Source organism: Uloborus diversus, chromosome 3, assembly GCF_026930045.1.
Source record: "Uloborus diversus isolate 005 chromosome 3, Udiv.v.3.1, whole genome shotgun sequence".
NCBI lineage: Eukaryota > Metazoa > Arthropoda > Arachnida > Araneae > Uloboridae > Uloborus > Uloborus diversus.
The window spans coordinates 189,542,586-189,559,596 of NC_072733.1; the positions used below are offsets into that span (position 1 = coordinate 189,542,586).

The 17,011-nt window shown below is 32.4% G+C and overlaps 1 protein-coding gene across 2 annotated transcripts; it reads left to right on the forward strand.

The window, feature by feature from the left end:
* Positions 1-1,189: 1,189 nt before the first annotated feature.
* LOC129219441 (uncharacterized) lies at positions 1,190-16,338 on the forward strand. Of its 2 annotated transcripts, none has more exons than XM_054853837.1 (3): positions 1,190-1,391; positions 11,234-11,410; positions 16,105-16,338. In XM_054853837.1, the coding sequence occupies exons 1-3, from the start codon at positions 1,374-1,376 to the stop codon at positions 16,300-16,302; spliced, it is 393 nt and encodes a 130-aa protein (XP_054709812.1). In that variant the 5' UTR covers positions 1,190-1,373; the 3' UTR covers positions 16,303-16,338. The 2 variants fall into 2 exon arrangements, with proteins under 2 accessions (XP_054709812.1, XP_054709811.1); XM_054853836.1 differs by having other exon boundaries at positions 1,190-1,387.
* Positions 16,339-17,011: the final 673 nt, after the last annotated feature.

Below are 17,011 nucleotides of genomic sequence, written 5' to 3' on the forward strand. Positions count from 1 at the left end.
AATTTTCCTCATCATCAAATTTTGTGCAACAATTTCGCGGGGTGTAAATTTATTCACGGAGACCTCGTTATGCCCAAGCGAAAGCAAAATTTGATTGCATATCGCTGTGTCTATCGAGTAATCCATCTTCCTGCGTTTTCACAAGTGTCACGAGCACGCAAACGACGTTTATGCGAAGCTCGATCCTCACTGTGCCAGAGCTTCGACGCGACTGCGGATTGGTTCTATTGTTAGGTCAGATCCCCCCACCATCATTTCAGCCTGTGGAGACCCCACTGCGAACGACTGGGGCGCCGCGTGGCGGCCAGTCTCATTACTTATCTACCGCACCCTGTATTAGTAAAATGTGGCGAGTGAACTAGCTTTTCTACTTTTTATATAGCCCTGAGATCAATCGGTCGACCGCAGTAAACCGGTGACGAACGAGGTGCGTTCTAGTAGAGTAACCGATTAATGAAAACAAACCAGAACATCCTATATGGATGCAAACTACGCTAACATAGCCTATATCCTTGCGTACGTATAGAGCAATCGGTTTACAGCGGTTAACCGGTCCCTACCAGGAGTGTTCTAATAGAGCTAGCGGTTAAATGGTTGTTGCTGAAGTTGTTCGAATAGCTTCACCGGTCGAGACTGTAAGCTTACATTCGACGAGTTCAACCGATAGCGACCGGTTGATCCATAACGTGACACGTAGCGACGTCAGCTAATGCTAAAATAATGGAGGTGACGTCATTATTTTAACTGGTGAGCTACCGGTTGCTCATCGAACACAACCTAATTTAAGCTGGTTGCTAGAGCCACGTGACATTTCTGAATTATTTTTTAACTACGCGTCATTCGTCTGCACAAGTAACCACATATTAACCAAAAGCGTTCGATATAGCATCGGTTTGTAGAACAACCGGTTATTAAGCAGACTTTTACACTCTCCGCACTGACCACTAACATCGACGTCATCAAGTCAACCAACCGGTATAACCGGTTGCTCTATTTGACCAAACCTTAACTTTAACCGATACTTTTTCAGAATAATTTCATTTTTAACCATTTGACAGACATATTTACGAAATTATTTCTAAAAAATTAAATTCCCCCCTCCCTGTCCCTCCGGTTATGGATCTTATAACTAGTCAAGAAGAGGAGATACCTCTACTCCTAAAATGTACCTTCTTTTTCTACTGCGCAATATCGACTAATGTAGAGTCAATTCCGTCAAGAGAAGTTTGTTGCACAGATTTTTCTCCCTTTACTGAGCGGTAATTTTAACACATTTTATAGTGGTTTTTCGCTGAAAGCTGTAAGCATATATAGCTATGTTGTAAAGCAACTGTGTTTTGTTGTGATTCGATGGTAAATGACATTCCAACACCATGAGACCATTTCAGTTGGTATATATGTTTTCATTATTTTCTCAAACGTAAAGCCAATTTTTGAGTAAATCAATGTCTGAAATGGAAAAATATTTGATCTTAACTTCCTATTAAATATTTATATTGAACATTCATTTATTATGCATTTCCTATTTTCATTTAAAACACTATGTAATATATACTATTCTAAACTATGTTATTGCTCGCCTTTTTAAATTATGCATCCAGTTTTGTGAAATTAGTTTTAGTATGGTTGTCCTTTTCTTAACTTTTTTCATACGAAAGCGTTCATTCATTTAAATATTATTTCTTAATTTGTAATTTTATTTAACTTGATTGTTGCTTTAGATGTTTTAAGAAGACTGATGTTTTCATTCTGTAATATAGTTTTATTTTGATTTGAAGCTGTTGAGAAAGTTGAACATTTATTTGATTGAACTATTTGTGAATTTACCTTTTTTATGGGAAGACATTCATCAGTTTCATATGCTGGCACAAAAGCTTTCATTTTCAAATTCATATTTTTGCTTGTGTATTTTTATGAATATGTATCAGTAATCTTTGCAAAGTTGACAAATTTCTTCCAAAGCAGAAAAAAACCTGCAGGAAGAAATATACTTCTCGCAAGTGGAAGAAATGGAAAAGTAGGTATAAGTAGAGTCTCGAAAATCCGAGATAATTGGGGCTTACATCACCTTGGATTACTGAAAACTCGGATTATCTTGAAAACTCTACAAGAATAAGAATTTACACTATTCAGGCGACATAAGGAGGAGAATTACTTCATTTGTGTATCGAAAAGGAAGTATTGTCTTCAGAAAAAATTTATTACGCAATTTTCAATACAAATTTCCATTTTACGTACGTCTAAACAAATTTTGACTTTAGATTTTCATAATGTTCATACACATTTATGTATGAAAATTAGTAGGCAATTAAAACGTGATTTGACAGTGCCCGAATCCATTTTGAAGAGCTTTCCATGGCATCTATATCCATGTGCGTGAGTGCTTATGTATCTTGGTTTCTTGGTTAAGGCAAAAATGGTTTGTTGTAGATAGTTTGAATTTCGTGTATACAACTCATGTGGCATCAAGTTGTGCACTGTTGTGTTTTTATTGCAATCGGATCTTCCTAAAGGGATCTTAACACATTTTTTTGTAGCTAATCAATGTTAATTTTACTTATCCAGTTATTATATCCAAGGCATTTCTTAATCCATATCTTGTAGTCGATGAATATTTCGTGCCACTTAGGGAAGTGTTGTTGAAACCAATTTTATTCAGGGTACCTACTTTTATTATGTATTTTTACTTTTACGCTGAATCTAGTTAATGAGTTTTACTGTAACAAAAAATTTCTGTTTTCAAATTTTAATGAAATTCAATTTTTTAGCAACTAAAAATTTAACAAACTATAAATGAAGCACCTCAGATTAAGCAGAGCCTCCTTTCCCGACTGAGATTTTTGGGACTCGACTGTAATTTTAAGAATCTACAAGTAAAAAGTTACAATTTTGTGTGATGAAGTAAATGTATTTAATGGAACATATATTGAAGTTCTCATTTTTAGACCCATAAATATTAATTACCCATGGTAAAGTAATTAGTTAAACTATATAATACTACTTTAAGTTGAGCAGCACACAATGTATTACAGTATGTATATAAAGTCGACTCTCACTAACTCGAAATTGAAGGGAAGACATAAAAAATTCGAGTTATCGAAAATCTTAAAAAAAATCATTCCATTCACATACTTGCCAAATCTACTGTTTTTGACGGGTGGCTCCCGTTTTTTGCTTCCATCTCCCGATTTCCCGTTTTTTTACGATTTTCTCCCGATTTTTCAGTCAATCATCAAAAAGTTTCACTTTCTTCTCAATAGATGGCACCCATTTTAGTCTACCAATGTCAAGGAATAAGAATTTTTCCTATTAATATCTCATTTAGTCAAAAATAATTTTTTGGAAGCTTTCCACATTGCATGGTCAACGAAGCACGTGCTTTGCCAAAAATTGCAGCAGATTTCAATCTTTTTGCATCTTGAAAATATTTCAGTTTTTTTGAAAATTTAAAGTCACATGAGCTACCCTGTACCTATTTATTTTATATTTTATTTTCATTATATATTGTTTTTTTTTTCAGATTTTTAGTACTTACATTTTTGTATCTACTGTTTTGGTAGAGACTGGGAAATGTACGAAACATTTAGCAAATTGACCCCTTATTATTTGGTTTTTCCTTTGCAGTATATTTTTCTTGCTACTACCAATTAGCTTACATCTGTAAAAAATCCCTATTTCACTTTAAATTTAGTATTTATGTTATTTAAAAGCATAATTTAATAATTCTCTTGTGAAGATATGTCGCTGGTTAATCACCTATGTACCTCTAGTGTAATCTCTTGTTTTTTTTTTCGAAGGTTGGCAAGTATGCATTCAATATAAGTAATATGTACCTCATTAGCAAAGTCAATTACAAAATAAGAACTTACGGTAAAGGTGTAATATACTCCCCCCCCCCATTTGACGACATCTGATTTTTTACATAAAATTGAAATATTTCTCTCGCCAATGAGGTGATAAATTTTTAAGCATGGTATCCCTGGCTAAACTAACCTGTGTTTGGCAACCCAAAGGCAATCTTAGATCTGTTCAAACTTGTTTACAAGTTAGCGATCCATGTTGGATAGATCTTTGTTTTTTCGTGCAGTATACCTTATAGGATAGCTTGTTTTGTGTTTGTTTAAATTCTTTAGTTGTGTTTTGATGAATAAATATTAGAAAATGCCAGTTTCTTTAAACTTGACCGTTAATTAAGAGTAAAACCCAACTTGGGGGTGTGTCTCGGTAAGGCGCATTGTTTCCTATGTTGTGTTTCAGACTGAGTGTGAGGATTTATACAACAAAAACGTAAGTTTTTATTTCAGTAATTAAAAAACAAAAACTCTCACTTCCGAAATTCTTTGTTTTTACAAAATCTTGAGGGTTTCTTGTAGTTTTAAACTTTGTATTTACTACATGTAAATTTATTTTACAAAAAAAAGTACAGTTATTTTATTCTAAAAGTTAATTCTTATCAATGCCAAGAACTATTCAAGCATATTCTGTAAACGTGCCTCCTTTAGGTACCGAATTTCTGAAAATAAGTTGACTCTACGATTTTATAAAAATATGAAGGTGTTATTTTATGTAAAATATAGTAGATATTTTTAGTAGGTATTTTGAAAGCATTTTTGGATAGCAAATAAATGTATGGTATTTTTGTATTGTTTATGTTTCGGATGTTCTGTCAAGACATTTTTATTTTTCATACATCAAAATTTGAATGACTAAGCACTTTTTTGGCTGAAATAGTTATATTTTAGGGATGTTTTCTGCTTTAAACATCACATATTCAATCGCTTTGCTCTTTTTTAGTAGATCAAGTATGAGAATTGTTTTTGTTTGACGAAATGCATGATGGAAAATAGCTTTTATTTCTATTGGTACATATTTCTTTGGTGAGCTGTGATAATAATTCGATAATTTAAGCATTTTAAATACCTACTAGTAATTTTTCTTTGTGTACAAAAACTTTCTAGTTTCTGGTATTTTTGAAGCAAATATTCGCGATGTTTTTTGCTGTGGTTTTATGTTGTTTTTATATATATTGTCTTCTGAAGTGCTTTGATCATGTTTTTTTATCTGAATTTTTCCTGTTGGTGCTAAAAAAGCATCGCTAAGATCGATGTATGACATATGTCATCATACATTGTTTTCTTGGCGACGCTTTCTTGCCGCCAACAGGAAAAAGTCGCCAAGGGTGGGGTATATGACATTTGTTCCGAACTCACTGTACTTTATTTTAAATAACTGTCAAGAAGAGTTTGACAGGTATTCTTTTCTCTTTCCACGTCAATTACATTTTCTAGATGGGAAATAGCATTGAATGTCTAATTGTCCATATCAGGTCTTGATTCAATGAACGCCCGCATAACATGCATAGCACTTTCTGCTTCTTTAAAGGTTTGCTTTAAAATCTGTAAAGCCAAGTTGCTTCCTGAAATCCTCTGCTTTTTCACTCAATATGTTTCTACAAAGTGGAATGTTCTGGGTCCGACACTGCATTATCCATTTTCTCAAGCATTTTTCAACTTCTTGATATTCCCCAATCTTTATTTTTTGCGATCCTCTTGATTATCATCAAAGTTTTTAAGAATAGTCTCTTTGTTTTTGGGAATGGTTGACAGTGTGCTGTTTGGAACAATTACTCCTTTGCAATATCAATCTTTTTCTTTCCCCCTTTTTCAACCACATCAATCACCTTTTTTTCTCTGCAATTGAATGTGAAATGCATTTTTGTTTTGTAGCCACAATTCAATGAAAAATAAACCTTAGCTTCTTCGCAGTGCCAATAAGTATAGTAGGAAGACGAAGACTGGAACGGAAAAGGTTTTTGTTCTGAGAACTGATCACCAGGGCCATCGACAGGATTTATGGGCCAGTATGCAACTTTCTTCAGGGCCCCTAACTTTTTACCTGAATCTCCTCTTTCTTTGCTCTGATTTTACCTAAATATCCTAAATATTGTCAATGGGTCTAGGTCTAATAAAAAGGTTTTTTTTTTTTTTTGCAACTGAAAGTTTTTTTTTCTCAATTGAAATTGCTTTGCTGTGCTTCTTTTTAATTCAAACTTTGTAATGTTATTAAAAAGAGATTCTTGTATACAGGGCCGGATTTCGACTTAATGGGGCCCTAGGCCCATTAAGTAGGGGATACCTTTTTTGTAGCTCGGACAACATTATATTAGTAGCAAAACAGGCTATTTTTTAAATTTTTCCCCCAACTATGTCTTTTCCTCTGGCACATATAGCGATATAGCCATGTATGTGTTTTCAAAAAAATGGTTTTTCCTCTTTTCTTTTTTTTTTCTTTTTTTTTTAAACATTAGGCTACTAGGGTTTTCAGGAGTGTTAAACAGGGACCGCCTTTTGAATTGAGGGTAGAATATATCAAATTTTAGTGGGTCCAGGTTTTCTTCCCCAGAAATGTTTTGGAAAATTGCATTAAAAAGTTCTGCATTTTGAAGCCTTATAAGGGGTAGTTCGGACTACAAAAACATGAGCAGAAAAATAGATCAAAAATAAAATTTTTAAAAACTTATGCACTCTTTTGCAAATTATGGCAATACAAAAGAAAAATTGCCCTTGGTTCAACAAACCATTGATATTTATCGACAGAGCGGAAGAGCGAGAGAGAAGAAACGATATGACACACAGTCTATCACTTGCTTACATCGACTTTCGGTTACATATTTTATTTTTTGACCTATTAGTTTTGATCATCCCTTCTACCCACTGACAAACACAACACTGAATCAATTGTAAAATTATCTAGATTAAACAATGCATAAAATTATTTAAAAGAAATGGTGGAAATATTTAAAAAATAGGTCCTAATGAGAAAGCAACACCCTAACCATTCAGAAAGTTCACCTGAAGCTATAGCTTGTTTAGCTTATAGGTAAATTCAACACTGATTCCAATTAATACAGTGAAACAGGGGAGCCCCTCCCTCTCCCCATCTAGAGAAAGGGGACCTCTGCCCCCAAAAAAAATTAAATGGCCCCCTAAGTGGGCATCCTTGAGTGACATAACAGTGCCCCTTTTAGACATTTGATGAGAAGTGCTTGATCCAAAATGTTTTCCCAAATTAGGCAACTATTTTTACCCTTGGAACAACGCTAAAATTAGTTTCATTTTGTATCACTGAATTGAAAACTCAAATCAATACATATTTTAAAATATTTCATCAAACTGAGCCGTTCGCCAATGTTTTAAGTGCAACAAAAATGCAAGCGCTTTTTTTTTAATTTTTACCCCTTGTCCATTTCACTAAAGTTCTGGTAATCTTTCAGAAAAAAAAAAAATCATATTTATTTTTGGTTGATACAGTCGATAGAGGGCTCTGAAGATAATAATAAAAAAATTTTTTCACTTCGAACTTGCAAGATTGAAAACTTGTAATCTCTACGAGATAGAGTTTCTTCATACTAAAAAGCTTAAAAAAAAAAAAAGAAAGAAAGAAAAAAGTGGTGGGAGGGTTTTTTTTTTCTTAGGCCCGCTTCGCAGGGCCCCCAATCTCTCACAGGCCCCTATGCAATGCATAGGTTTGCCCCCCCCCTTCTCGACGGCCCTGTTTAAAGCCATGACACAGTTGAGATAACATATTGATACTATACATGCCATTTCCATTAATAATCATAGTTTTTTTTCTAGAAACTATCATATGATTTCTTTCATTTTGAATTTTTGATAAGCTGAAAAAGAAATCTATTATTTCGCAAATAGGTTCCTGGATCAAAATGATTCTTTTAGGTGCGCCTACACTTTTTTTGAAAAAATGTTAATTATTGATTCCATCAAAGAAGAATTAGTGAATGAATTGCGACAATACTTTCCCTTGAATTCGAAACCAGCGAGTTGGTTAAATGTATTCTGCCACTCTCTGACTCCAGTATTACTTCTTTAGTAAATAAAAATGCTTTCATTCAAAATATGCTGCGTATGTTTTGTGTTGTTTTTAATTAACTACAAATATTTTTAAAAATGCAAAAGAGAAGTATATTAAAAAATAATAAATAAAATAGTTAAATTAATTCACCCTTGCTGACAGAAAACAGCAGCTGAAACCGAAACACGTCTCCCTTCCCACAGACCCGTGGTGAACAGAACTGTGAAAATCACGAACAAAAGAGTGAGCCAAAGGACACGCTCTGTTTTTCTTCTCAAGAGTGTGTAAATGGGGGAGGTAACAAAGTAAAAGGCGCAGGAGTTTGAAAATTAAGTTTTGAGAGATTGAAATTTTTTTTGAATGAATGGGAAAAAAATTCGAGTTATTGAGAAGAAGGAAAAAATACTTTGAGTTAAAAAGATAAAATTTCATTAAAATAGCATTAAAGGCGCAAGGAAATACTTTTTCTTTTTGAGCTATCGAAAATTTCGAGTTATCGAAGTTCGTGTTATTGTGAGTTGACTGTATTTCATTAAAAATAGAGGTTCTAGATAAAGTGGTTAACTGATTACTGTTATTTGCATCAGCTTTTGTTCCAATGACACACTAACATTGTATAACTTATGCTATTAATTTTAAACTAGTACAAATCATTATCAGATTAGTTTTGTCTAACTGAAAGTGAGAAAAAAAATTAAAATCACCATCGATCACTCATAAGCTTAATTCCATGTATTTTTGGGTTTTTAATTTTTATTTTTTACAAAAAAAGGGAGATTAAACAAACACTAAGTTTAAAGACTTTACCTCTCACTTTTCAAGGTAACATACAAACAACATGTATAGCAATATTTTATTATATTTTTCAAAACTTTTGTAAATGCAGAAACTTTTTATCATTGATTAATTTGCTGTAAGTAGTGTCATCTTGCCAGACTCTGCATTAAAGAGGTTCAATAGCCCCCTTCCTCCTGCCTTTAGAAAATTAATGGGTACAGATGTGATATACCCCCCCCCCCTTGGCGAGGATAGAATTTTTAGCTCATTTCGAAAATCGCCAACATTGGCGATAAAACTTTTTCCGGTAGCCCTAGTAACCCTGCAGAATATACCTGGGAAGTACAGATGTGAACTAATTCTTTTCGCACGTGTGTCTGTGGAGGTAGGTGCACATATGTTCCGCTCTTAGGGGGATTTTACGACGTGGTGTTGTTTCGTGCAATATACCTTACAGGAATGCTTATTTTGTGTTAGTTTAAATTCAGTAGTTGTGTTTTGAAGTAAAAACATTAGAAAATGCCAGTTTCTTCAAACTTGAAGGTTAATTAAAAGTTAACTCCAACGTGGTGTGTATCTGTAACGTGCCATTGTCATATGATGTATTGTTTTAGACTGAGTGTGAATATTTATGCCATATAAAAAGGTAAGTTCTTTATTTTAGAATTCAAAAAAAACCTCTCACTTCCAAAATTCTTTGTTTTTACAAATCCTTGAGGGGTTCTTGTAGTATACATAACTGTGACCATACTCCGACTGTAATGTATATTAACAGTCGGAGGGATAACGGACCGAGCGGAGCGAGGTCCTGGCGAGCCAGAGGTCTCATAGTACTTTCGCAATGAGACCGAGGCAGGGCCGGCGAGCCGAGGTCTCATTACGAAAGTACTATGAGACCGAGGGCTCGTATCCCGGAGAAATGATGAAAAAAAAATTAATGCATTAATTTCGACTTGTAATTAATACAATAATTTATTTCATTGTATTTTAATATGTTTATAAAAAACCCCGGCCTTGTACATTTTTGAAGCATATATTCGTGATGTTTTTTGTTGTGCTTTTATGTTGTTTTTATATATATTGTGTTCTGAAGTGCTTTGATCATGTTTTTTTATCTGATTTCTTCCTGTTGGCGCTAAAAAAGCATCGCTAAGAACGATGTATGACATATGTCGTCATACATCGTTTTCTTGGCGACGCTTTCTTGGCGCCAACAGGAAAAAGTCGCCAAGGGTGGGGTATATCACATCAGTTCCAATTAATGTTTTTACGTATGATTAGGCATAGTTTTTGTTGCTTTCCGATAAAATTTGCCTTGAGTTATGCACCTTCTTTAAAAAATTCACAGGCCTGCATCCAGTTGTTTTCTTTGGTACCAGTTCATTACCTCAGAGTGTAGATCACAGGCTACAATACATCATTATGTCATAATATTAATTCTATGAATTTGATCCAATGGGTTAATGTGAAAACTTAAGAAGGAAATGAATGAAGGAGAAACCTACTCTGCAATTCATTGAAAAACATGAAAAAGAAAAGAAAGAAAGAAAAGTGACGTATTGATATCTGGCTAAAGTTCTGACTGGGTGTCTGGTATCCGGCCAAATTGATATTTGTTGCCTAGCTAGTTGATGTGTTGCTTTATGGTCAAATAGCAGCTTCAAATGTGGTAAATTTTGTTAGTTGCTGGATTTTCAGCAGGAGAGACTTTTATATATCGTTCATGGAAAATGTTATTTCTTAACCAAAAATATTAATGAAGTTAAATTTGAATAGAAATTTCAACCTATGTAAGTAAAACAAGGGTTGCTACAGTCATTAGAAATTTCTTGACTTTTATTTTTTTATAAACTAGAGACTCTGGAAAAGCAAGTGCTTTTCCAGTAGATCCTTGAAAAATCTTAAAAATACGTGATTTTTCTAACAAATCCATGAAAAATCTTTGAGAATAAATAGAAAGCTACTCCTTTTTTATACTTGCCAACTTCTGTAGATTACATATAAAATTAAAACATTTTAGCTGTTTTTTGCCCAACAGTTCCAAACAAATCATTATTTGGCAAACTCCAATATACTTCTCTCATTGTTTTTCCTTTTAAAATGGATTCAGATAATCCGATTCAGATAGGTGTACTACACCTATCTGAATCGCTGACACCCTGTAGTTTGAATAATTGGAGTTCCACTAGTATGCATTTAATTAGAAAAAAGAAAGATGTTACCTACGTGTTTTATTTATTTTTATATTTAAATAATTTATATTTTAATGTAATATATTTTGTTTTAGGCCCTACTAATATATTATATTAGTACATAGTATTCATTTTGTTGAATTCTAGCTTTCAATTTGACAATAATAAGATTTTAAATTATTACTTTTTGATGATGCTTCGACTATTCAAACTTTTGATGTTGTCTAAATAACTAACTTGCTTCTGGAGAAAATTATGTACCTGCAAGCCCTGCAAGCTGCAAATGTCTAATTTTGAGCATTATAATGATTAATTTAAAACTTAATTTTTAAAAAGAGTTATATTTGAAACAATATTTTATTTTATCTTAGTTGACTCCTGTCCTTCTGTTACAGACATGTATTGATTGGAAATCCAAGGAGAAGAAAAGCAATTACAAACAGCTCTGCTTTGCTTATAAGAACATGAAAGGACCAATTTTTCACAGGCATTTAAATGAACTACAAGAAAGGTGCTCATGCCTAATGAGCAGTCCTGGAATAGATGTTCCAGATGTTGCAAGTGATAAAGAAGTAAGTTTTTACTTAAAAGTGTGTTAAACCAATAAATACCTGCTTTACTTTCAAAGAGTTTTATACACTAGATGCTACAATAAGTTATTTTATCACGCCTATATCATCTGTTATCATCTGTACATAATGTTGTGAATATTTTCTTGTTTTTTTGCATCAAACAAAGTTACAATCAGAAAAACATCTGGGAAAATAAATAAATAAATAGAAATAAAATTTGAAAAAATCATAAAGTTAATTAAAAAAAAAAATATTTGTTAGGTTTTTGTGGTGGAAATTAAATTTATTTGAATGATAAATGCAGTTTTTCTGTGGGAAAATGATAGAACAGCGCTGCAGAAAATATTTACTTCTAACATTTCCCCAATCTGTTTGAAAAGTTCGCTAAAATTTTAGGATACACTGTTAGGCAAGGATAAAAGTAACTTCTGTATTACTGTAGGTATAGAACATTTTGCAATGTGTTAGTTGCATCTTCAAAAACTTATACTGAACTTGCAACACGCATAGGTGTTTAAAACGTAGATAAATTAACTGAATCGTTGTTAGTTTGAACCTAAGTCTTAATCTTAAAAAGCCGTGGGACTTCCCGTAACTCAAATTACCTATAACTTGAAGGTGTTTGCCAGTTCCTTGAGACTTTGAGTTATTGAATGTTGACTATACAGCAATTTAATTCAGTGATTTGAATCAAATGGATTTTTTGAGGAAATCATTGATTTTAATTGTTTTTTAACTTAAACCTAAGAAATCTCCTTGAAAATTCTGAACTTTACTAGTTTTACCTTTTTCTTAGTTAATACAACTTTTTTATTTATATTGGTCTTGTACCTAGGGTTTATCCTCACTTGACCATTTTTATCCATTCAAATCATCTCTCCTTAAAGATTGAAATTTTATTCAGTAGCGAGTGTGCACTTCAAATTAGTCACTATAGTCTTATTACAGGGTTCGTACTTCCCTAACAAACCCTTAAGAAACCCTCAATTTCATCGGTACAGATGTGATATCCCCCCCCCATTTGGCGACATCCGATTTTTTGCACAAAATTGAAATATTTTTCTCGCCAATGAGGTGATAATTTTTTAAGCATGACATCCCTGGTAAAACTAACCTGTGTTTGGCAACACAAGGCAATCTTAGATCTGTTCAAACTTGTTTACTTGTTATTGGTTTCACGCAGGAGATTCTTGCTTTTTCGTGCAATATACCTTACAGGAAATCTTGTCGTGCGTTAGTTTAAATTCAGTAGTTGTGTTTTGATGAATAAATATTAGAAAATGCCAATTTCTGCAAACTTGAACGTTAATTAAAAGTAAACTCCAACTTGGTGTGTATCTGTAAGGTGCCATTGTCAGATGTTGTTTTGTTTCAGACTGAGTGTGAGGATTTATACCATAAAAAGGCAAGTTTTTTTTTAGAATCCAAAAAAAAAAAAAAAAAAAAACCTCTCACTTCCGAAATTCTTTGTTTTTACAAAATCTTGAGGGTTTCTTGTAGTTTTTAACTTTATTTTTACTGTATGTAAATTTTACAAAAATAGTATGGTTATTTTATTCTAAAAGTTAATTCTTATCGATGCCACAAATTATTTAGACATATTCTATAAACGTTCCTCCTTTAGGTACTGAATTTCTGAAAATAAGTTGACTCTCACATTTTATAAAAATATGAAGGTGTTATTTTATGTAAAATATAATAGGTATTTTGAAAGCATGTCTGGATAGTAAATTAATGTATGGTATTTTTGTATTGTTTATGTTTAGGATGTTCCGTTGAGACATTTCTACTTTTCATACATCGAAATTTGAGTAACTAAGCGTTTTTTTTTGGGGGGGGGGCTGAAATAGTTATTGATTTTGGGGTTGTTTTCCACTTTAAACATCGCAATTTGAATCGCTTTGCTCTTTTTTAGCAGAGTATGAGAAAAGTTTTTGTTCGATGAAATGCATGTTTGAAAATAGCTTTTATTTCTATTGGTTCATATTTCATTGGTGAGCTGTAATAGTAATTTGTTAATTTAAGCATTTTAAATACTTTCTAGTGATTTTCCTTTCTGTACAAAAACTTTCTAGTTTCTGGTATTTTTGAAGCGTATATTCGCAATTTTTTTTGTTGTGGTTTTATGTTGTTTTTATATATATTGTGTTCTGAAGTGCTTTGATCATGTTTTTTATCTTAATTTTTCCTGTTGGCATTAAAAAAAGCATCGCTAAGAACGATGTATGACATGTGTCTTCATACATAGTTTTCTTGGCGACACTTTCTTGGCGCCAACAGGAAAAAGTCGCCAAGGGTGGGGTATATGACATTAGTTCCGTTTCATCAAGCAAAATTAAGGTTCCTAAAAAATCCTTAAAAAGTCTTTAATTTTCTAAAAATTTTCTTAAAATTTTGAAAACTAGATTAAGTTCAGTCCCATAAGTAAGTTCTGTACTCTCTAACTAAAGGGGAAAATAATCAATATATAAGTAAAGAATCATAGCATATGTAAATTCAAATATCGCGGTAGAGTCTGAAATGGATTAACCGCAATAAACAAGAGTGGACTGTAATCATTATGTGAAACACATTCTGTTGTGTAAAATCATTTAGTAAGTGTAAAAAGAAATCATGCGGTATCCACATAAAATTTCCTGCACTGAAAATTTGCACCTGCACGGCTTTGCAAATATAAAAAAATTAATTTTTGCTTACTTCACCCTTAATTCCAATTTATACTTATTGATTTTCACTTTTGGGGGGGGGGGAGGTAACTAGTAAAAGAAGAATGTGCCATATTCTTTTTTAGATTTGGTCAAAGTAAATGGCATACAGTGGGTCCTCCGTTTCACTAACCTCCACTTAGTACAATCTCTATAAAAGAAAGTTAAAAACAATTTTTCTGTAGTCTCTTTCCTCCACCCTAAACAAATTCCTATTCATAGGTAACAGTATTTCTGTTTTTCAAGGGTTTCCTTAATGTATGATGGCAATTTGTGTTGAAAGAAACGCTATATAGTTATCAACTGTTTTGCAGTGCATAAATGTCAAGGTGAATCTTTCCAATTTCTGCATGTTTTTGGAAAAATCAAATAAAGGTGTTTCAGGAACATAACCAAGAAACCTTGTAAATACTAGAATAACAGTATAGTGTAACTGTCGTCTGGTTTTATTGACTTAATTATTATTATTAATTAATATTATTATTATTTTTTCAAAGATGCAAAAAGTTAAGCTTTTTATTCGCCATTTATAAAATTGATGTTTGTCCTTTGACTTTGTGTTTTCCACTTCGTAGCAGACTTAATTGTTTTCATGGATATTTGCTAAAGGTTAGAATTTTATGTCTTGATCATATTTTATGTACTAAATAACTCTCCAACTAGATTTTTTTTTCTCAGTTGTAGGCAGAAAGATCATGAACTTTTTCATTAATCATCTACAAGAGCTAAATTGTCTTACATACCTCTCACAATATACTTTAAATCCACAAAATGTCTAGGGACCTTAATTCTTGTTTATTATATTACATCAGATAAAATAGCTTCAAGTTACAACAAAACCAAACATTGAAAATTCTCTGTATAGGCCACCCATCATTCCATTAAAAATTGACCCTTCTGAGGGGGCACTTGTATAGGGGTCATTAAAAATTGACCCCTATACAAGTCACCCTTGTATAGGGTGACATAGAAAATGGTAAGAAAAAATGAAGCATATGTGCATCTTGTATGTGCCTTCTAAGTGTCAAAATTGTACGTTTTATGTAAATTTGGACTAGGAATTTTCTTGAGTGGAAATTGTTTCCTTATGCATTCAGGGTTTTAAAAAAATGTGGAATCAAATTTTTCTTCTTACTGTCAAAAATATGCTTCATGCACTGGTTAACAGATGTAAAAGCAGTTCACATGCTCTGTTTCAAAAAAATTACCCAATCTACTTTTGGAACAAATGGTCAAGATTCCCTTCCAATTCAACCTCCCTAAAAGATCAAAGATCAAATAAAGTGAGGAAGGCCTGTGCAAAAGTTCATAACCTTTTATGCATCTCTCCTAGTCTGTTTTTGACAGGCTAGTTGTTTCAGCGAAACGTGGAAGCTTTCGGCTCTGGAACTCAATATTCCTGTTTAGGATTTAGGACAAATGAAAATTAAAAGCAAAAAAGGCCCTTTTCAGAGTTGCACAAATGTAGCCTTATAGTTAGAGCAAAATTAATATTATATTATGGGCAATAACATTATTTATGGAAAAATTTTTGTTCCTAAAAGTATTTGCTTTTGAATCTGAATGACCTTCAGAAGAAGTTTCAGTGTAGTCTTGCTTGATCTTCTGAATCTTCAAAAGGAGAACTTGCTTTAATAAAAAGCTCATATTAGCTGCAAAAAAAAAAAAAAAAAAAAAAAAGAGGCTTAGATCTTCACAATAAAGTAAATCTGACATCTTTGTTGAACTAAAAATTGCAGTTCTTATGAAAAGCTACTTGTTTGTCCGTCCCTTAGAAAATTTGACAGATAAAGTCAGATGTTTGAGTTAGCTATTATTTAGAACTATTTTGTCTAATACATATATTTATATTTTGTAACAGTTGGTCTAAGTTCTGTAAAGTGTAATGCATTTAATAAATTATCCTTAATAATGTGAAAATAATTACAGGTCTGTAATAATAGAAACAATCACAGTTAAAGTCTTTATGTATCTTTCTTCACTTTACAGATTGTCATGAGGATTTTGAAAAGGCCCAATGAAAGTAGTCTTTGCAGTAACAAAAAGCGAAAAGAAGAGATTCCTTTGCAAGAAATTCTTCCATTACATCAGTGTCAATGCATCAACACTGAAAATATCCATGAAAAGATGGATTACATGGTGACATCAATGGACAGTTTAAGTTGTACTATCAATAACAGTTGGTAATTTAATGTATATAGCAGGCATTTTAAATGAAATAAATAAAAATCACTTTTAATTCTTATGAAATTTCATTTTTGCTACCAAATACTTTTGGTCTTATTATTTTACACACTAAACATTTTTCATACTTAAGTGTGGAATATGTGACAAAAGTATTCTAGATTTTAGCATTCTGTCTTAATTTTTTGAATCAATGAGTCCGAAAACTAGCCATCTCCTTGGTTTTAATGAAGGAAATTAAGGAGTTTTTGAACTCATCAGTTCGTTTGTATTTCATTATATTTCCTTGTTTAGCTTATCTACATTTTATACTTACTTAACTCTCCCTGGCATACTCTTTTTGTTTTAAATAACAAATGTGGAATGGGTGTTTGATAAAAACTGGTTTCAAGGCCTTGGATTATTGCTATTGATTTACCTACAAAAATTCATTATCAAATAACATGTTCATTCTTTTAAATCTTACTTCAGTTCAATCTGCAGAACATGTAATTACCATAATTTTACTCAAAATATACTATGTAACTTTTTTAGTTTTAAATCATTAGGTGCATAAGCGTAGTTTTGTGTTGTAACATGTACAGTTTAACCTCTTTTTAACAACTTCTGTTCTAGAAATTTTATAATTAGTCGTGACCAACAAGAGAAAAATGAATCTAAAGCAAAGCATACCTTATATCAATTTAAAACTCCCTTTCTATGAAATCTATCT

Excerpts from the sequence above, each read along its gene's own strand:
- LOC129219441 (XM_054853836.1), top strand. The coding sequence starts at position 1,358 with ATGACATTCCAACACCATGAGACCATTTCA. Across the intron at positions 1,388-11,233 it reads AACACCATGAGACCATTTCA|ACATGTATTGATTGGAAATC; the intron begins GTTGGTATATAT and ends CTTCTGTTACAG. Across the intron at positions 11,411-16,104 it reads ATGTTGCAAGTGATAAAGAA|ATTGTCATGAGGATTTTGAA; the intron begins GTAAGTTTTTAC and ends TTCACTTTACAG.